Source organism: Prionailurus bengalensis, chromosome X, assembly GCF_016509475.1.
Source record: "Prionailurus bengalensis isolate Pbe53 chromosome X, Fcat_Pben_1.1_paternal_pri, whole genome shotgun sequence".
NCBI classification, from domain to species: Eukaryota; Metazoa; Chordata; class Mammalia; order Carnivora; family Felidae; genus Prionailurus; species Prionailurus bengalensis.
In genome coordinates, this window is record NC_057361.1 from 89,511,400 (window position 1) to 89,534,046 (window position 22,647).

The 22,647-nt window shown below is 34.1% G+C and overlaps 1 protein-coding gene across 5 annotated transcripts in view; it reads left to right on the forward strand.

The window, feature by feature from the left end:
• Positions 1–22,647, forward strand: part of COL4A5 (collagen type IV alpha 5 chain) — a 236,518-nt gene that overhangs the window by 75,152 nt on the left and 138,719 nt on the right. For all 5 annotated transcript variants that reach the window (XM_043570931.1, XM_043570929.1, XM_043570928.1 and 2 more), the window contains exon 2: positions 16,284–16,343. In XM_043570931.1, the coding sequence (XP_043426866.1) occupies positions 16,284–16,343 (60 nt within the window). The remainder of the gene's footprint in view (positions 1–16,283; positions 16,344–22,647) is intronic.

Sequence of the window (22,647 nt, forward strand, 5' to 3'; positions counted from 1 at the left end):
TCAAAACATTTTGCAAAATGTTTTTATTTATTTTTGAGAGACAGAGCTTGCAAGCGGGGGAGGGGAAGAGAGAGGAGACACAGAATCTGAAGCAGGCTCCAGTCTCTGACATGTTAGCACAGAGCCGGATGGGGGGGGCTCAAACCCACGAACCCCGGGATCATGACCTGAGCCAAAGTCGGATGCTTAACCGACTGAGCCACCCAGGTGCCCCTATTCTTTAGTTTTCTTAAAAACTATTATGTTTAAAAAAATTTTTTTTAATGTGTATTTATTTTTGAGAGAGACAGAGAGACAGAGTGCAAGCAGGGAGGGGGCAGAGAGACTGAAGCAGGATCCAGGCTCTGAGCTGTCAGCTCTGAGCTGTTAGCACAGAGCCTGACATGGAGCTCGAACTCGTGAACTGCGAGATCATGACCTGAGCTGAAGTCAGATGCTTAACCGACTGTGCCACCCAGATGCCCCCAAATTATTATGTTTTTGATCAGAGAAAATCATTAACTGTTACTATTGGTGAATAACATGTTGTAGTCATCATATTTTAATGAGTCTCCTCGTATTTTCAGTTCTGGGTTTGTAGAAAGTGGCAGCTTTGGTTATAGGACTTTCAAATTGATTAATATGTTCATCTACGATTTGATTTTTTAAGAAATACTTTTATGGCAGTGAGAAGAAAATGTTTCCTCTTCATACAAAATCTGGCAAAATACCTTGACTTTTGCTCAGATTTGGGAAGTGAATGGGAATCAGTGTAAAGTATTGGAAAAGTCAAGAAACTCATTCTAGCTCTGGCTCTGTCATTGACTGACCCTCCATTTCTTGTATAAAACCAGGGGAATAGATTAGATAGTCTAAGACCTCTTTCAACTCTGCTACCATTCTTTTATTGATAGCATTTATGAGGAAGAAACAGCAAGATCTGTTTATGGACTGTGATGAGATACCAAATAAAACATGTAAAGAAAGATATGTAAAATTTTTAGCCTTGGACTATCCATACTCTCTAAAACAGAGGTTCTGTGTTAAGAGTCGCCAGGTTAAAGATGACTTCTGTTTTGAAATGTTAAATTTAAATTAATATCTTCTAAGAGTTTATGAGACTCATGAGAGTAACCATTGTATAGTAATATGACACAATATTATATTGCATGGATATGGCTTAGAAAGTACAACTTATACTGAAAAAACATGTTCCTTTCCTCATCCATTTTGACTTCCTGGATCAGTTCCTTAAGAACAAAAACTTACAAATAATTTTTTTCTTCATTAACACATTATCTACTTGCTTTGTGTTAGGACAGATGAAGTGCTCTTTCTGCTACCGCCCTTATCTCTTCTAACTCCTCCCAATAAAAGATGCTGTTTTCAGCTAAATCAGTAAGCGATGTTTATAGTATTTTGAAGATGTGAATATTATGAATATGTTGTTTAGTAGAGCAAGATAAAACTCTATGATTACATTTACATTTCACCTATTCTTAACAGGTATTTCTCATACACTTTTTGTCAAATGTTCATCATATTTGGTTCCTTTATTTTTTTTTCTGGGAGACTGCACTAGGGACACCATTGTAAGTTGTCTTTTTTTATTGTATTGTATTTTTTTTTTTTGGTTTTCTGATGGTATATAAAAATATAGTTCACTTTAATATATTAGAGTTGTACCCAGAAACTTTGCTAAACTTTATTATTTCTAATTTCTACGTATATTCTTTTAAATTTTCTTCCTATGCAATCATATTATCTGTGAATGACATTTTTGTTTCTTTTTCAAACTTTTTCTTTCCTTTCAATAATAGCTAGGGCCTAGGTTAAATCCACCTCTGTGACATTTTAGTTAGAATTTTTATACTATATTCATTGGTAAGATTGACCTTTGATTTTCCATTTACACTTAGTCCTATTTAGATGTGGTATCATGGTTATGTTAGCTTTATTCCTCCCTTTCTGTTCTCTGGAAGAGTTCGGTTAGATTTAAACTATTTGTTCTAACTTAATTGTATTATGGTCAGAGATCATGTTCTGCATAAATTCTATCCTTTAAGATTGGCTTAGATTAACCTTAAAAACTAGTGTATGTATGGTGAATTTTTATAAATATCCAGGGTGTGCCTGATCTAAATGTGTGTGCTTAATTTGATGAGTACACTATTTTATGTATGTTCACTAAAACAAGTTTGTAATCATGTTTAACTCTTTCCACATCTTCATAGATTATTTTGTCTCCATGTGCTATCAGTAATCAGAGATCTGTTTAAAATTTGCAACTATGATTGTGGACTTGTCTGTTTCTCCTTGTAGATCTGGTACTTTCAACTGTGTATATTTTAGGATGTTACTAGTGCATACAACTTTTCGGTATTTTTAAAGTGTACTTCTTGTGAACAGAATCTTTTATCATTTTGAAGTGACCCTATTTTATCTTTTGTAATGAAGTCTTTTTTTGTAATGAATATCTTTTTGCCTTGAAATCTATTTTATCTGAAATTAGTATAGTGATATCAGGTTTCTTTATTTATTTGTATGATACAACTTTTTTCATCTTTTATTTGAACCTTTCCATATAATTTACCCACTTAATGTTCACAGTTCAATACTTTTTAGAATTTTACCAATATCCATTTTTGAACAGTTTAATCAACCCCAAAAGAAACTCTTAGCTGTCACTCGCTATGGTCCCCCAACTACTGAGCCCTAGGCAACCACAAATCTAGTTGCTGTCTTTGTAAGTTTGACTTTTCCTGAAAATTTCATGTACATGGAATCATTCAACACATGGTATTTTGTCTGTTTTTTTTATACTTAGCATAATGCTTTTAAAGTTTATCCATGTTATAGAGTGAACCAGTACTTCTTTTATTTTTATTGGTGAATAATATTCAGTTGCATGCAAATACTACATTTTGGTTGTCAGTCCACCAACTGATGGACATGTGGGTTGTTTTATACTTTTTAGGCCATTCTGGATAACGATACTATGAATATTCATGTATATATTTTTGTGTGGATATATGTTTCTATTTTGCTTATGTATATACCTAGGTGTGGAATTGTAGAATTGCTGTAGGTCATATGTTTGTTTGAGAAACTACCAGATTGTTTTCTAAAGCAATTGCATCATTTTGCATCCCCACCAGCAATATCTGAGGGTTCTAATTGCTTTGGAATCATTGTTAACACTTGATGTTATATATTTTTTATTATAACAATCCTACTGTGTGTGAAGTTCTATCTCATTGTAATTTTGATCTACATTTCCCTGATTCCTAATGATCTTGAGCATCTTTTTATGTGTTTAGTGAACATTTATATTATCTTTTTTGGAGAAATGTCTATTCGTATTCCTTTTCCCATTTTTATTTTATTTTTTTATGGAAAAAAGGCTTCCTATATTACTCTCCTGCATCCTTCTCCTGCCAGTTTCTCCCAGTTTTGTCATTATTTTGCTATCAGAGTTTATAACTTGTACATGCTGTTCTATCATAATAATTCTCCTAGGATTTGCCTTCAGAGTTAATCTAAAATTTGATAAAAAATGGACAGCAATATAATTATGTAAATATCAGTTATACTTAGAACTTCATATTATGATTGGATTCAGAGACAAAAAATTATAATTTTAAGCCACAAAATCTATGCAGCTCAAACTAGAGTCTTGAATTATAGTCAAATGTAGCCTTACAAATTCACTTGGTTTCTGTCCTATTTGGACCATGACTTTCTTTTATAGATCTTTTTCTGAAGACTTTGCCTTTATTTTTCTTGTTATCATTAAAAAATACCTCCTTCCTCTCATCACTAATTTATTTTATTTTATTATTATGATTTTTTAAATGTTTATTTATTTTTGAGAGAAAGAGAGAAAGAGAGTGAGAGCAGGGGACAGGCAGAGAGAGAGGGAGACACAGAATCTGAAGCAGGCTCCAGGCTCTGAGCCGACAACACAGAGCCCAACGTGGGGCTCGAACCCATGAACCACGAGATCATGACCTGAGATGAAGTTGGACGCTTAAGTGACTGAACCACCCAGGTGGCCTTCATCACTAATTTTTAACCCAGTGTCTTAACTAACTTCCTCATTGAATGTAAGTATTAAAATATTTCCAAATTTACACATAGAGATATACAAAGTTATTTTCCTAAGACTAGCATGTGACATTGCTTTTTCTCTCCTACCTTACCACTAGGTATTTTTTTATCTTTGTCATTCTTTATATATATATATAATATTTCAAAATTGAGTTGATTTAATTACCAATAATTATAAATATTTATTTTTTTCACTTTTTCTGTTCTCTCTTGCTTATGTATTTATTTATTTATAAGTATAACATACTTCTAACATACAGTGTTGTGTTGAGATGTACAACATAATGGTAATTCTGTACATTATGCAGTGCTCACTGCATTAAGTATAGTTATACCAAACAATATTTAAAAAAAATTTTTTTTCAACGTTTATTTATTTTTGGGACAGAGAGAGACAGAGCATGAACGGGGGAGGGGCAGAGAGAGAGGGAGACACAGAATTGGAAACAGGCTCCAGGCTCTGAGCCATCAGCCCAGAGCCTGACGCGGGGCTCGAACTCCCGGACCGCGAGATCATGACCTGGCTGAAGTCGGACGCTCAACCGACTATGCCACCCAGGCGCCCCCCAAACAATATTTTTAAAATATTATTGACTATATTCCCTATGCTGTACTTTTCATTTCCGTGACATATTTATTTTGTAACTTTATCTGTTTTGCTTAGCCCCCAACCTACCTCCCCTCTGGGCAGCCACCTATTTGTTTTCTGTATTTAAGAGTCTGGGATTTTTTAGTCTGTTTTTTCCTTTGTTCATTTGTTTTGTTTCTTGAATTCCACATATGAGTGAAATCATATGGTATTTGTCTTTCTCTGACTTATTTCACTTAGTATTATACCTATCCATCCATGTCATTGCAAATGACAAGATCTCATTCTTTTTCATGGCTGAGTAATACTCTATTGTATGTATCTATCACATCTTCTTTTTCTATTCATCTGTTGATGGACATTTTGCTTCTTTTGCCCATTTTTAAATTTGGTTATTTGCCAGTAAGTTAATAAGAGTTATTTACATATTCTGGATACACACTCCTTATCATGTACATCATTTACAAATGTTTTCCCATTTTATGGGTTGTCTTTTCACTATCTTGATAGTGTTCTTTGAAGCACAAATTTTTTGTAACTTGATGGAAATTTAAAAAAATAAATTTTTATGAAATTTAAAAAATAACTATTTTTTCTTTTGTCATTTGTGCTTTTGATAATGTATCTAAGAAGGCTTTGACTAACCAAAGGTCAGGAAGATTTACTCTTACATTTTCTTTTAAGAGTTTTATAGTTTTAGGGGCATCTGGGTGTCAGTTGGTTAAGGGTCCAACTCTTGATCTTGGCTTAGGTTATGATCTCACAGTTCATGAGATTCGGCCACATGTTGGGCTCCATGCTGACAGCGTGGACCCTGCTGGGGATTATCTCTCTCTCTGCCCCTCTCTAACTTGTGCTTGCACTCTCTCTTTCAAAATAAATAAATTTTTAAAAATAAAAAAAAATATTTTTATAGTTTTAGCTCTTGCATTTAATCTATGATCCATTTTGTTTTAATTTTTATGTATGGTATGAGGAAGAGGTCCAAGTTCATTCATTTGCATACGAATATCCAGTTGTCTCAGCACTATTTGCTGAAAAAAACTATTCTCTAGTAAATGTTCTTGACTCCCTTATAAAAAACAAATTCATCATATTTTCATGAGTTTATTTTTGGACTCTCATGTCTATTCTGTTGATTTATGTCTGTCCTGATGCTGGCACCGCACTGGTTCGATTATTGTAGATTTGTAGTAAGTTTAGAAAATGGGAGATGTGAATTCTACATTGTTCTTTTTCAAAATTGTTTTGACTTTTGAGGTACCTTGCAATTTCATATAAATTCCATATCAATTTTAGAGTCAGCTTGTCCATTTCTGCAAAAAAAAGGTAGTTGAACTGTGATAAAGATTGCTTTGAGTCTGAAAAAAGTCAGAAGCATTATTATTTTTGCAATATTATATCTTCTGATCTGTGAACATAGGTTATTTTCCATTTGTTTTAGATCTTATTTAAATTCTTTCAATAATGATTTAGTTTTCATAGTAAAAATTTTATATATCTTTAGTTAAGTTTATTCCCGAGTATTTTATTCTTCTTCACACTGTTGTAAATGGATTTTTACTTAATTTCATGCTAGTGTATAGAAATACAATTGATTCTTTTGTATACTGATTTTATACCTTGTAATATTGTGAACTTATTTATTAGCTTTAATGAGATTTTCTATGTACAAGACTATGTTATATGTGAATAGAAATAGCTTTACTTCTTCCTTTTTAATATGAATGGCTCATTTTCTTATCTAATTACCCTGGTTAGAACCTCTAGAATGATGTTTGAAAGAAGTAACAGAGTAGACATCCTTGTCTTGTTCTTGATCTTGTAGGGAAAGGATTCAATCTTTCACCAGTTAAGAATAATGTTAGCCTGAGGAAGTTCCCTGTTCTTACTACTGATGTTGGTAACAATGTCCCCTCTTTCATTCATGATTTTAATAATTTGAGTCTTTCAATTAAAAAACCCATTAACTTGAGTCTCCCTCTTTCTTTGTGCCTTGTCAATTTTGTCAATCTTTTCTAAGAACCAACTTTTGGTTTCTTTGCTTTTCTCTATTTCTCTATTTTTCTATTCTCCATTTAATTAATTTCACATATTTATTATTTTCTTCCTTGTACTTGCTTCAGGTTAGTTTCCCTCTTTTCTTTAAAAAATTTTTTTTACATTTATTCACCTTTGAGAGACAGAGAGAGCACAAGCAGGGGTGGGTTAGAGAGAGAGGGAGACACAGGATCCAAAGCAGGCTCTGGGCTCTGAGCTGTCAGCACAGAGCCCAACTTGGGGCTTGAACCCATGAACCGTGAGATCATGACCTGAGCCAAAATCAGCCACTTAACCAGATGAGCCACCCAGGTGCCCCTTTCCTCTTTTTTCTAATATCTAAAGGTAAAAGATTAGTTTATTGACTTGACATCTTTTTTAAACCTAGGCATTTACTAATATAAATTTCCTCTAAGCAATGCTTTAAATGCATCCTATATGTTTTGGTATTTTGTGGGTTTAGTTTCATTTTTTTCAAAGAATTTCTAATAATACCTTGTGATTTCTCCTTTGACCCAAAGGTTAATTAGGAATAAATTGCTTATTTTTTGCATGCTTATGAATATTCTAGGTTTCTTCCTGCTAGTGATTTCTTTTTTTAAATTTTTTAATGTTTATTTATTTTTGACAGAAGTAGAGAGTGCATGTGGGAGAGAGGCAGAGACAGAGGGAGACACAGAATCTGAAGCAGGCTCCAGGCTCTGAGCTGTCAGCACAGAGCCCAATGTGGGGCTTGAACCCATGAACTGTGAGATCATGTCCTGAACCAAAGTCAGACGCTTAACCAACTAAGCCATCCAGGCTTCCCATCTTCCTGTTAGTGATTTCTAATGTCATTCCATTATCATAGGAAAACATACTTTGTATGACTTTAATCCTTCTTAAGTTTATTAAGATTTATTTTATGGCCCAACATACGATCTATCCTGCATAATGTTCTATACAATTTTGGGAAGAATGTATATTATACTGCTTTTGGGTAGAGTGTTGAATAGATGTCCTTTAGGTCTAGTTAGTTTATACTGTTGTTTAAGTCCTCTATTTCCTTATTGATCTTCTGCCTTGCTGTTCTGCTCATTATTGGAATTTGGGTATTAAAGTCACCAACTATTGTTGTTGAACTATTTCTCAGTTCAATTCAGTCACTTTTTGTTTCATGTATTTTGGGGCTCTGTTGTTAGGTGCATTCATGTTTATACTTGTTATGTCTTGTTATGGTGATTTGACTCTGTTATCATTATAAAATGTACTTCCTTATGTCCAGTAATAATTTTGTATCTATTTTGTCTGTTATGAGTATATCCACTCCAACTTTCTTATGGTTGCTATCTTAGTTCATGCTGCTATCACAAAATACCACAAATTTGGTACTTTATATACAATAGAAATGTATTTCTCACAATTTTGGAGGCTGAAATTCTAATATCAGGCTGCCAGCATGGTCAGGTTCTGGTGGGAGCCCTCTTTTGGCTTGCAGGCTGCTGATTTCTTAGATCTTCACATGCCAGAAAGAGGGCTAGGTAACTCTTTGGCCTTTTCTCATAAGCACACTAATCCTACTCCGGGGGCAGTGCCATCGTGATCTCATTACCTCCCAAAGTCTTCTCCTTCAAATACCATAACATTGGGATTAAGATTTCAACATATGAATTTGGCAGTATTGGAGAGGTATTGGGGATAAACAGACATTTTGTCTATTGCTGATGCTGTTTGCCTGATTGTATTTCTATTTTATTTTCAGGCTTTTTGTATATTTTAATCTAATGTATTCTCCTATAGACATCATTTGATCCTGCTTTTAAATATGGTCTGACAATCTCTGAATTTTGATTGGCTTGTTTAATGCAGTCACATTCAGTGTTATTATTGATATAATTAGATTTTTCTCTGCCTTTTTTGTTTTTGATATTTTTCATGCTTTTTTTGTTCTTCTGTACCTCCTTTATAGCCTTCTTTTTTAGGAAGTGAATACCTTCTAGTTAAATATTATAATTACTTTAATGATTTTCTTCACTGTATTTTTGAGTTATTTTCTTACTGGTTGCTGTAGTGCTTACCATGGGCATCATAGCCTGTCAGAATCTACTTAAGATTTACAGCAACTTAATTTCAGTAAGATACAGAAATATCACTCCTCTGAAACTCTATTCCCTTTTTCTCCTTTTTATGCTATTATTGTTATACATATTATATCTATATAAGTTACAAACTCCAAAATACATTGTTATAATTAGAATGTCCCAAGTAAACTCAAGTTCCTTAGAGAGAGCTTCAGAAGTCTCTGGTTTTATGGTTCCCCCACCCCAGCCCCACCAACACCCAGGTAAAACCTCCATGACAGTGTTCCAGAGTGGGGTGCAGGAACAGTGACCTGCTTCTCTCGAAGTGACACTCTGCTTTACGAGCAGGGGCACAGGGAAGGACAGTAGCATCTGGTCTTCTCAACTTGCTTCTGCTAGTATCCACCCTGTGCTCTGTGAGTGAACTGTGGTTAGGGCAGTTGAGTACAGTACTCTCAGTCGGCCATACCCGGGGTAGAGTTTTTGTCTTGTGAGTTGAGGGTATGTGGAACACAAAAACCTTAGAATTCTCAGCTATTTAAAGTTGGAATAGAGCTTTTACAACTTAGAACTGGTCAAAGGGGAGAATGAGAAATGCTGATGACCTGTTCTAGTGAGACACTGTAGTACTCAACTCATAGCTGGAGGGAGGGAGAAGGAGCTCCAGGTTCATGTCTGCTTCCACCTTTTGTGGAGCTTTTGTCAAGCTGAATAGAGAAAGGGGAGAGGAAGGGGGTGGGTCATGGCTAAAAGGCCATAGATTCTTGTTCTTCATAACTAAGATGTAGTAAATTTTGTTGAATGGTGTTTCTTCATTTGCTGTAGGTTCTTAGGGTAATATCCAGAGACATAAATTTTGTTTTTCCTAAATGTCACCAGCTCTTTTCGTTTGCTAGGGAGATGATCCACAGAGCTCTTCAAGCTGTCATTCACAAAGCCAAGGCATGGCATTGACTTTTTGAAGAGTCCATGGTAGTTGTCCTTCATATGTACCACATTCCAAATTTGTCTGATTATTTCCTTGTATCATGTCATTTTACAATAATTATACTTGATGTAATTACTGATACATTTCTTTTATTTTTCCTGTTTTTTCTAAGATAGCACTTTCTCTCTTTTGCTTTTTTTTGGATTTATTAAATATTGTCCCCTCCACTCCTTTAGAATTAACACCTCACTTACCTTCTTTTAAGGTTTACCCTAGGAATTAGAATACCTAAATTGTATGCTTACCTTATCAAAGTCTAAAGTAGTCAATACCTATGCCTGTTTTCTACACAATTACAATAACCTTAGAAATATTTTAACTTCAGTCATCCTCTCCTGATTTATAATGTGTTATCACTGTGATTTTCTTTTAGGTCTGTACTTTTGAACCCTGTGGCTCTCTTTATAATTGTGTTTTATAGTTACTACTTGTTTGCATTTACCCATGAATATAACACTTTTTTTCTCCATTACTTTTGGTATTTTAGACCTCCCATTTCAATTGCATTTCCTGTCATATGAAGGGAGAAGATATTAAAAGGTTTTGAATTTCATTTTGTGTAGTCCTGCTAAGGACTTACTTTCTCAGTTTTTATTTGTCTAAAAATGTCTGTATTTTCACCTTCCTCTTGAAAGGTATCTTTACTGGGTAAAAAAATATAAGTTGACAGTTTTCTCTCAGCATATAAAGATGCCATTCTAGTCTTCTGGCTTCCATTGTACTTCTGAGAATTAATCTATAAATAATTGCCACTCCTTTGAAGGCAGTCTCCCTTGTCTTTCTTGATATTTTTAAAGCCTTGTCTTTGGTTTTATGTTCTGAAGTTACTAATTTGTATCTAGTGTACAAATTTTTGATTTTTTTTCCATTGGATCTTTCAGACTTCTTGAATTACAGATATTTTTAATTATTTCTTGAAAACCCTGCCATTATCTCTAATTCTTGTCACTGCTCCATTCCTTCTTTCACTTCTTCTTCTGTAAACCTGATTACCTATATGCTCTCCTTCCTCACTTTACTTCCATGCTTCTTCACTATCATTTCACATTTTCCCTGTTTTATCTCTATAAATACATTATATCTATACATTATAGATAATTTAGATAATTATAGATATATTTATAATGTATAGAAATACATTATATCTATAATACATTATAGATAATTTCTTAACTTTGTCATGTTTTAAACTGTCTCTCAGCTATATGCAGTCTGCTGTGAAGCCCATCCACTGAGTTTTAAATTTCATGGTTTTTAACTTCTAAAATTTATATTTTATTTCAATTCAGCTATGTTACCTTTTTTTTTTTTACAATTTCTTGGTTCATTTATTATTTTCAAGTTTTAAAATATCTATAATGATTATAAAAATAGTTATATATTTTGTGTCTAATAATTCTAATGCCTGAAATTGCTGAGCAGCTTCTGCTGTCAGATGTTTCTCTAGGTTTTTGCTTATGGTATTTTGTTTCCTTGTGTGCTTAGTGATTTTTGAATAGGATACCTTATTTTCCTTTCAAGAAAATTTTTGGGGGGGGCACCTTCAACTCAGGTCATGATCTCACAACTCATGATCGCACAGCTCTGGGTTCGAGCCCCATATTGGGCTCTATGCTGACAGCTCAAAGTCTGGAACCTGCTTCAGATTGTGTGTCTCCCTCTTTCTCTCTTTGCCCCTCCCCTTCTCACACTCTGTCTCTTGCTCTCTCTCTCTCTCTCACAAATAAATAAACATTAAAAATATAAAAACATTTTTTTGAATTCTTTGAAGTTTATTATGAAGGTATATTCTTCTACATAAGATTTGTATGTATTTCTGCCCAGCCTCTGGGAGATCAAAGCAATAGGAGTCTACTCTAAGCAAATTTGTAATTCGAGATTACTGGGTCACCCAGCTAAATGCTAATTTGGATTGCAGATCTGTATGTGGGCCAGTTTGTGGTTATACTTTCTCAAAGATATTTTCCCCCTGTACTTCTCTGCTGAGTGCTAAGGTATCTTTCTTAAAATTCCCTAGGGATGAAATCCATCGGGTACTTATATAATACCTTTACACTGAAGAAGTTGTGAAACAAGAATCTTAAATTCTCCAGTTTTGCTAAATGCCCTCAGGGCAAAAGTAGTTTCATTGGTCAGTTTACTGTTATTTTTTTTTTCTCTAGATTTTGGCCTGATACCTCCTTTTGTGCTTCTCTTTGATGCTTTAAGACATATTTACATTTTAAAAGCATTTTTAGTTTCTTTCTTAAGCAGGCATATCAGTCAGGATACTTAACTAGTCACATTATTGGACTATTTCTTATTTTTCTATGCCATTATTTTGTAGTTTATATAGCTTGAATCACTGTATCAGAATTACCTGGAGATGTTTATTAAAATTTTGGATTCTGGTAGCCAATTTCAAGCTTATTGAAATAGCATTTGTAAGATGGGATCCTAATACCTGAATTTTTGTGAATTTCTTTAAGTGATCTTAATACATACAGAAGTTTGCTTTCATTTCCACTTTTAATTCTCATATCTGTTTCTTTTTTTTATTTTTTTAACCGTGGGGGCCTGAGATCTCAATTCATTGTTTTCTATACTTGTCCTAGCACCCTCTGTTGAACAATCCATTATTTTCACATTTATTGGATAAAAGTCAATTTTTATCATATAATGTGTGTGTGTTTGTGGTCTTTTTGTTATAGTTCATTGAGTTGCCTGTTCTTTGAACAACACCATACTGTTTTAATTATTGTAGCTTCGTCATGTGTTTTACTATGTGATAATAAGAAATCTTCCATATTTTTTATTATTTTCTCCCTAAAAATTTTAAAACATTACTATAGTTGCATCATTTTCTTGTTTTAACAGTGTTCAGTGACTTTGCAGAATTAGTTTTTCCAGTTTTTTAAAATATTTTCTTTTTTTGGCCTTATCTCCTACTATACTTTTCTCATATGGATTATAGAAGTCCTTAGACTGAGGTACTTAATATTTAATCTGGCTCTTTGCCCACAAAAATTTTGTGTTTTGATTTTAGTACTTAGCATGGGCATTTTTCCTCTAGATATCTTTCTGTCCATTCTTCAAAATTGAAGTTGATTTATTTACCTTCTCTACAGAGCTGTTAGTGAACACTCCACACTCAAGGGAGTCCTCTTTGTTAACTTTGATAGCAATTATTGACTATACCATTCATTTTTACTTGGTAAATCCTACTGAATCACATACTGTAAGATCTGGAAGCTTCCTAAAGAGGTTATATCATCCATCTGTCATTTTACCAAAGAGAAAATTGAGGTCTAGGATATGGGAATGATTTGTTTATAGATTCCTTTTTTTATATATTCTTTTTTTAGAGTTTCCTAATGATTCAATTGCTGAAGTAAACTCGGAATGTATTTCTTGTATTTTAGAGCTCATTCTGTTACCATTGTCTCCTATGTCATTATTCCATTGTATTTAAATTTTATTTTTATTTATTTAGGCATAGGGTATTTTGGTTTTTTTTAACTAGATTGGAAGTTTCTTAAAGACAGCACTCGTGTCTACACATTTTATGGTACAACTCATAGCCCTAAAACTGTGCTTTGTGCTTATTGGGCACCTAATTAATATTAATGGCTGTTTGTAAAAAAACATGTTGCTGCATTAACCTAATGTCAAATTGGGGCTATTTCCATGTGGGCATCACTGTTATAACTGTATGAAAAGTGGCATCTAGTGGTCGATGTGTGTATTACAATTGGCTTTAAAAACAACAAAAAAAGCCAGAGTACCAGTGTCCTTGTAAAGTAGGTGGAATAAATAGAATATAAATTACATTTTAAAACTGAATTCAAACAAATATCAAATGTTTTAAGTAGTGACCTCTCTAAAGTATAGCTACATTTGAAGTAATAAGTGAAAAAAGGTGAAATTACTGATTTTAAAGAAAAATTATATATAAAATTACCTTTGAATTGACATGCACACTTATTCAAAGTTATATTGTTTGTTTACAAATTATATTAGAAGTTGGAGGATATTGTTGGATACTTAGAAGTCAAAAATATTATAAGTAAAATTCATGTAGTATCTTCTCCATATTAACAAACCCTTTCTGTCTATTGTTTTGCATTATTCTCAGGAGCTTAATTTATGTTTTAAAAAGAAGGATTTCTTAATGAAAGATGAAAATGGAAAGTTGTACCATCTTTTACTTGTAACACCAGAAAAACTATGCACCAATATTTACATTTAAAGTGTAGACAGGAGCGCCTGGGTGGCTCAGTCGGTTAAGCATCCGATTTCAGCTCCGGTTATGATCTCTTGGTCCATGGGTTCGAGCCCTGCATCAGGCTCTGTGCTGACAGCTCAGAGCCTGGAGCCTCCTTCGGATTCTGTGTCTCCCTCTCTCTATGCTCCTCCCCCACTCATTCTCTGTCTCTCTCCATCTCTAAAAAATGAAGAAACGTTAAAAAAAATTTAAAAAATAAAGTATAGACATACATTTCAAAGTCAAATGTTAATTGTTTTTAAATGTATAGCCATTTTGTACACTATCCTTTATCCTCCATTAATGCTTGTAACTGATTATTGATAATATGCACAATCCAATTCAGTGAATATGACCATTGACAGTTCTCATCTTGTGAATTGGTATCTTCTAAAATTTGTAAGCTTATACTTTGGAATCTACAATTCATGTTTACACAAAAAAGTTATACATCTTAAATTAACCTCTGTTACTGACACACTGTAATGTAATTTTTCTGTATGGAATTATCCTTTCCATTAGAGAGCAGTGATGTACGGTCTTTGCATCTCTACCTACACCTAATGTGACATAGTGGCTGGCATATAACAGGTGATCAATAAGTATTTGTTGAATTAGTTTTATATGTTGGAAAGAGCTGTGTCTTATTCGTGTTTATTGCTTAACCAGTTTTCTGGCCTCTAATAATGCTCAGTTCATGTTTGATGAGTAAGTCTGTATAAGTCCATTTCACTTGTAATGTAGTTGATGTATAATACTGAAACCTAATATCAACTATGTATGATGAATAATAGCTGCATAACAGCCTTTCGATTAGAAATGTCAGGAGCATCTGTTACAGGAACAGCAACTTGCAGAGTGAGAGATTACCCCCAACATCAAACCATTGTTGTTTGCTCTTAATCAGGAAAAGGAGTTCCAGCATCTGGCTAGCTTCTAGTTGCAGCTGAGTAGATTAGGAGTTATGACTAGAAGGATGAGGTCAGTAATTTGATAAGGATTGGGGAAAGTATTCTGGTAGTGGTTGGAGTAAAGGAACACAGGGAATGTTGGGAAGGACACTTAGGTACTTTTTAAGTCACAGTTTTCCAAGGCTGAGCATTGATACACATTATTTGGTATTTACATCACATAAAAGTTTCTCTTATTTAATGAAAAGTATACCTTGGGATGAGCACTGGGTGTTGTATGGAAACCAATTTGACAATATGTTTCATTTTTGAAAAAATAAATAAATAAAAATAAAAATAAAAAATAAAAGAGATCCCTAAATCAAAAAAATAAAAATAAAAACAAAAATAAATAAAAAGAAAAAGAAAAGTATACCACCTTACTGTCCATAAATGGAGAGCTATCTACATAGGTTAAACTAACTACTATTTGTTTTTCTAAGGAGTTCAGCTTTATGTCAGAGTATAAGGTAGATCTGGATGGCAGAAGTCATCTATTATCTTCTTCTCTTATGGGTTCTTATTTTATTTTTTAAGATTTTTATTGTTTTTAACTAATCTCTGCACCCATCATGGAGCTCAAACTCAAACCTCGAAATCAAGGCTCCACTGACTGAGCTAGCCAAGTGCCTCTCTTATGGGTCCTTATTTTGGAGGAGGATATTTTTCTGGCTTCAAGACCTCAATTCTTAATATGAATAAAGGAATTTATTAGTAGTGGCTTTTTAGAGGATCTAGGCTGTGGGAACAACATTTGTGGTAAAACTTGTTGGAGTCATTATAGACTGAACTACTAGCAATGAGAGAATGGGAGCGAAGAAAAAAGTTGGTAAAAGATAGCATTACATATTTTGTGCTCCATGATTGCTCACGAGTGCAGAGTCAAGCAACTTCGACTGTCAGACATCTTTAGCTAGTCACCAAGGTCATTGCTAATACAGATTGAAAGGTCATTTCTTGAATGTGATGTTAGGAGAAAGAAAAGAGTTCCTAAGAGCTTGGACAAATGGCAAATAATATTACAGGGAAATTGTTTGAATTGCTTTTTAATTTTTAGTATCTTTTTAAAAGGATATTTTTCACTTTAAAATTATGAAAGTTACATCTGCTCATTATGAAAAGATCAAATGGAAATGTGTACCATAAAAGGTGAAAGCTTCCTCAGAGGTAACTATTGTTTGCAATTTGGTATATTATCTGTTCAGATATTTTTCTGGTATTAGTTTTACAAATTTGGATTGTTGAGTTTAGTTGAGGGGTAAGTCAGAGACTGATTTTCAGGTTCATATTTAATAATCTTTCTCCCTCTTTTTCTTCCTTATAGGCTTGCTATGGTTGTTCTCCAGGATCAAAATGTGACTGTAGTGGTGTAAAAGGAGAAAAGGTGAGATTTGAGATGAGCCTTTGAAAACTTAGTAAAACCAGTAAAATAGTGTTTTAATATGTTTTTTTTTAAATCAGGGCTTCTACCTCAGCATCTAAGTAAATAAAATGAATTCTACCATACTGCTTATTTTAGATAATTATAAGGATTAGACTATATCTCAGGAGTTAGCAAACATTTTCTGTAAAAGACCATATAGTAAATATTTTAGGTTTTGTGGGCCACATAATATCCCTATCACACAATTTTTAACATTTTTTTTAAAAGTCCTTTAAGAGTATAAAAAAATGTCTTAGCTCTTGGACTGTACAAAACAGACTTCTTACTGCATTTGGTCTGAGAGCTGTAGTCTACCAACCTATCTATGATCAATCTTGTTAAAACCACTAACTTAATAGGCAAAAGAAGAAAAAAAACACTAAGAAAGAAACTAGCATTTATCAGGCTACTCATCTGTATTGAGTTTCATACTAGCCAATTTCATGTATTTTTATCTAGTCCATGTAAGTTAACGATTAGTGAACCTCTATTTTTATTTCACTTTTCTAATAGCAGCACCTCTATTGTATACATACGATAATTACAAAGTAAGTATTGGTGGGGCACCTGGGTGTCTCAGTCGATTAAGCATCTGACTTTGGCTCAGGTCATGATCTCAAGGTTCATGAGTTCGAGCCACACGTCGGGTTCTGTGATGACAGCTCAGAGCCTGGAGCCTGCTTCAGATTCTGTGTCTCCCTCTCTCTCTGCTTCTCCCCTGCTCATGCTCTCTCTTTGTCTCTCAAAAATAAATAAACGTTAAAAAATTTTTTTTTAAAAAACAAAACAAAAAAACCTAAGTATTGGTGAGGATTAAGTAGCATAAACCTAGCCACGCTGAATCAATGACTGACAGTGAAATTAGAAGATTAAAACACGATAGCAAATTGTGCTAGGAGAAATGGGTTTATACTCTAGTCTTCACTGTCTAGGGCTTAATAAATATTTTTGAATGAATCAGTGAATATTTCTAATTATATATGACAAATTTTAGGATATTATTTCAAGAGCATATTCCATTTAGGGATATAGAATGTCTACTAGCACATTAAAGATGTTTAAAAGTCCTGATATAAAGAAACTTATTTGTTTTGCAATGCTATATTTCCAAGTTCCATTTGACCCACTTCTTTCTAACAGAACACCTATTAATAATAATTGAATTGTGTTATCTAGAACACCTATTTTTTAAAAATTTTTAAATGTTTATTTATTATTTTTTGAGAGCCAGAGAGCGTGACCAGGGGAGGGGCAGAGAGAGAGGGAGACACAGAATCCGAAGCAGGCTCCAGGCTCTGAGCTGTCAGCACAGAGCTCAATGTGGGGCTCAAATTCAGACTGTGACATTATGACCTGAGCTGAAGTCAGACGCTTAACAGACTAAGCCACCCAGGCACCCCTAAAACACCTATTTAAGTGACATTAGTTTGAGGGAAGTAGTTTTATTTATTTTTTTTTTATTTTTTAAAAGTGTTTATTTATTTTTGAGAGAGACAGAGTGCGAGCAGTGGAGGGACAGAGAGAGGGAGACACAGAATCCAAAGCAGGCTCCAGGCTCCTAGCTGTCAGCACAGAGCCCGATGCAGGGCTCAAACTCATGAGCTGTGAGATCATGACCTGAGCCAAAGTTGGACGCTCAACCGACTGAGCCACCCAGGCACCCCGGGAGTAGTTTTATAGTAAGGGTGCTTTCTGTAGTGATAAAAAGAACAAAAGAGATTCATTTCTGATATTGGCACAGTGATTTTTATCAGACTAACTCTTCTTAAAATAAGAAGTAAATACTCTGGACAAAAATAACACCTACTTAATGGTCATATAGTGACCGAAAGTAGGAAAAAGTTAGAGAAGATTCTACTCTCTTGAAAGAAAGGGAGTACACTGAGCAAGTTTTCACTTAGGTGGCTTTTCTCCTGAGAGCACCCTTCAGTCTGCTTGGCAAAGGATGGCTAGAATCCAGACTAAAAACCACAGTCTTCTTGGCTTGAGAAGTTGAGGAAAAAGTTGAGGATTCCAGAATGACTGGAAAGTGATAGGAGATATGCTGCAATAGAGGGAGCCACAGAGAATGGAGCCCAAAAATTTCCCTATAAACCCAAATTCTTGATTGAGTCCTGAACTTTATATGTATAGGGGAGGATTCACACAATCCACCAAAAGGAATAGCTGGAAGGCTGCGATAACTGAACATAGATTTAACTGCTGTCCACTGAAGGGAAAATATAATTTTTAAGTTTTAGTTCACCTGAGTTTACTATTTTCTAACGCAAAAGTTCAATACTCTTCCGAGGAAGAAAAAAGAACCTAGGATGTCTACAACATACAATGTCTAAAGTGCTATTAAAAATTATAGGCATGAGAAGTAACAGGTAATAGTGATCCATAGTCAAGAAGAAGACTCATGAATGAAAACTAACTCTGAAATGACACCTATTAAAATTTGTAGATAAAGATTTAAAGCAGATAAGATAAATATATTTGTTGATTTAAAGGGAAATGTGCTCCTAAGAATGAATAAATAGAGCATCACAATAGAGCACTGGAAACTAAAAATAATGAGGAAAATCTAGATTTGAAAAGCAAAATATCAGAAAGAACAATTTACCAGATTGGCTTATAACAGCAGAATGATGACAGTGGAATAGAGGGTCAGTGAACTTAGAGATGAATCAGAGCAAAAATGCAACCTGAAGAACAAAGGGAAAGAATAGGGCCTCAGTGACCTCTAGGACAATAAAAATGGTTTAATGTAAATGTAAATGGGGTCCCCTAACAATGGGAGAGATAAAACAGGGGAGAAAAAGGAATAAAAATTAATAGGACAGTGGTAATAGCAAGAATTTTGCACATTTGGTGAGAAATGTAATTTTTTTAAATATGAAATTTATTGTCAAATTGGTTTCCATACAACACCCAGTGCTCATCCCAACAGGTGCCCTCCTCAATGCCCATCACCCACCCTACCCTCCCTCCCACCCCCCCATCAACCCTCAGTTTATTCTCAGTTTTTAAGAGTCTCTTATGGTTTGGCTCTCTCCCTCTCTAACTTTTTTTTTTTCCTTCTCCTCCCCCATGGTCTTCTGTTAAGTTTCTCAGGATCTACATAACAGTGAAAACATATGGTATCTGTCTTTCTCTGTATGACTTATTTCACTTAGCATAACACTTTCTAGCCTCTACTACAAAGTTGTAATCATCAAGACAGCATGGTATTGGCACAAAAACAGACACATAGAGCAATGGAATAGAATAGAGACTCCAGAATTGGACCCACAAAAGTATGGCCAACTAATCTTTGACAAAGCAGGAAAGAATATCCGATGGAAAAAAGACAGTCTTTTTAACAAACGGTGCGGGGAGAACTGGACAGCAACATGCAGAAGAATGAAGAAATATAAATTTATAGATATAAGAAATTCAGCACATCACAAGCAGAATAACAACAAAGAAAACTATACTTAGACACATCATAATGAGTCTACTGAAAAATCAGATTATAAGAAAATATTGAAGGAAGCCAGAGAAAAAAAAAAATACACATTACCTAAAGAGGCACAATGATATGAATGATGATGGGCTTCTCATCAGAGAGAATGGATACTGTACAACAATGTAAAAACATCACTAGAGAATTTAAAAAATCTGCAAACACAATTGTTGTATACAATTAAAATATACATAAAAATAAAGGCAAACAAAGAAACAAAAACTGGACTCTTAAATACAGAGAATGAAGTGGTGGTTGCCAGAAGGGAGAATGAGGGAGGGATGGGTTAAATAAGCGGAGGGGCTTAAGACGTACAAATTTCCACTTATAAAATAAACAAGTCATATAGATGAAAAGTGCAGCATAGGGAGTATAGTCAACAATATTGCAATAACATTGTATGGTGACAGGTGGAGACTACACTTAGGGTGAGCCTTGAGTAATGCTGAGAATTGTGGGATGGAGTTAAAGCAGGGCTTAGTGGGAAAGAATTTTAAATACCTATGTTAAAAAAGAAGAAAGATTTAAAATCAAAGATCTAAGTTTTCCACTTAAGAAGCTAGAAAAGGACAAGTAAATCAAATTAAATTTTTTAATATAATAAACACAGATGTATCAATCATTTTACTTTATTTAAAAAAAAATTTTTAATGTTTATTTATTTTTGAGAGACAGAGAAACAGAGCACGAGTGGGGGAGGGGCAGAGAGAGAGGGAGACACAGAATCTGAAGCAGGCTCCAGGCTCTGAGCTGTCAGCACAGAGTCCGACGCGGGGCTTGAATTCACAAATTGAACCATGAAATCATGACCTGAGCCACAGTCGGACACTTAACCAAATGAGCCACCCAGGCGCCCCTTAATCATTTTTCTTTAATAAGTAGCAAATCATGGCCAGTTACACTTCACTTCTACCCCATCCCCTTTGCCAAAACACATATTAGATTATTTTGAAAGGAATCCTAGATTTAATCCATAAGTATCTCATTGTATATCTTTAATATATAAGGAGTTTTAAAACCATAACCAAAAATACCATTATTATACTGGAAGAATTAACATTTCCTTAATATTACCAAATATATAGTCACTACTAAAATTTCCTTGGTGGGGGTGCCTGGCTGCCTCAGTTGGTAGAGGCTACAACTCTTAATCTTGGGCTTATGAGTTGAAGTCCATGTTTGCTCAATTGAATTTCATCAAAATTAAGAACTTAGTTTTTCTGAAGACATTGTTGAGGGAATGAAAGCACAATCCACAGTCTAGGAAAAAATATTTGCAAATCACATATCTCCTAAAAAGCCTTCTATCCAAAATACATAAAGACATTTCAAAAGTCAATAATAAAACAAGTATCCCAAAATAAAATTAAATTAGAAACAAAGCGGCAAAAGATTTTAAGGTACTTCACAAAATAAGATATGTATATGGCAAATAAACACATTAAAAGTTACTCAAAATTGTTAATTAGGGAAATGCATAATAAAACCATAATAAGATACCACTATAAACCTACTAGAATGTCTAAATATTAAAATACATCCATACTAAGTATAGGTGAGGATGTGAAGCAACTAGAACTATTATAGATTGCTTTTTTTTTTTCTTTAAATTCAAGTTAGTTAACATACAGTGTAGTCCTGGCTTCAGGATTGGAACCCAGTGATTCATTTCTTACATATGACACCCAGTGCTCAACCCGAAAAGTGCCCTCCATAACGCCCATCACCCATCCCTCCACCCACCTCCCAACCAGCAACCCTCAGTTTGTTCTCTGTATTTAAGAGTCTTTTATGGTTTGCCCTCCCTTTCGGTTTTTATCTTATTTTTCCTTTCCTTCCTCTATGTTCGTCTGTTGTGTTTCTCAAATTCCACATTTGAGTGAAATCATATATTTGTCTTTTTCTGACTGACTTATTTTGCTTAGCATAATACACTCTAGTTCCATCCATGTTGTTACAAATAGCAAGATTGCTGATGCAAATACAAAATGATGCGAACACTTAGGAAAAAAGTTTGACAGTTTCTTTAAAAGGTAAGCATAAACCTATCAGATGACTGTCCTTTCCTAGGCATTTACTGATGAGAAGTGAAAGCATATGTCCATACAAAACTTGTACATGAGTTCATGGTAGCTTTATTTGTAATAACCAGAAACAGGAAACTCAATTGCTATTAACAGGTGGATGATGGGGCGACTGGGTGACTCAGTTGGTTAAACGTCCGACTTCAGCTCAGGTTATGATCTCATGGTTGAGCCCCACGTCAGGCTCTGTGCTGACAGTTCAGAGCCTGGAACCTGCTTCAGATTCTGTGTCTCCCTCTCTCTCTGACCCTCCCCCATTCATGCTCTGTTTCTCTCTGTCTCAAAAATAAATAAAACATTAAAAAAATTTAACAGGTGGATGAACCAACAAATTGTCATATATTCATACAATGGAATACTACTCAGCAATAAAAAGGAATGAACTATTGACATAAACCACAACATGTCTAAATCTCAAAATAATTATGCTGAATGGAAAGTTAGACAAAAGAGTACATTCTGTATAATTCCATGTATATAAAATTCTAGAAAATGAAAATTAATTTATAATGACTGAAAAGAAATCAGTCATCACCTGGGGTGGGGGATGAGTAGAGGCATGAGGAAAATATTATAAAAGAGAACATGGAAAATTTTTTTATATTTATGATGTTCACTTCAATATTTTTTTTATTTAAAAAATTTTTTTTGAGTTTATTTATTTTGAGAAAGACAGAAAGAGAGAGGGAGACAG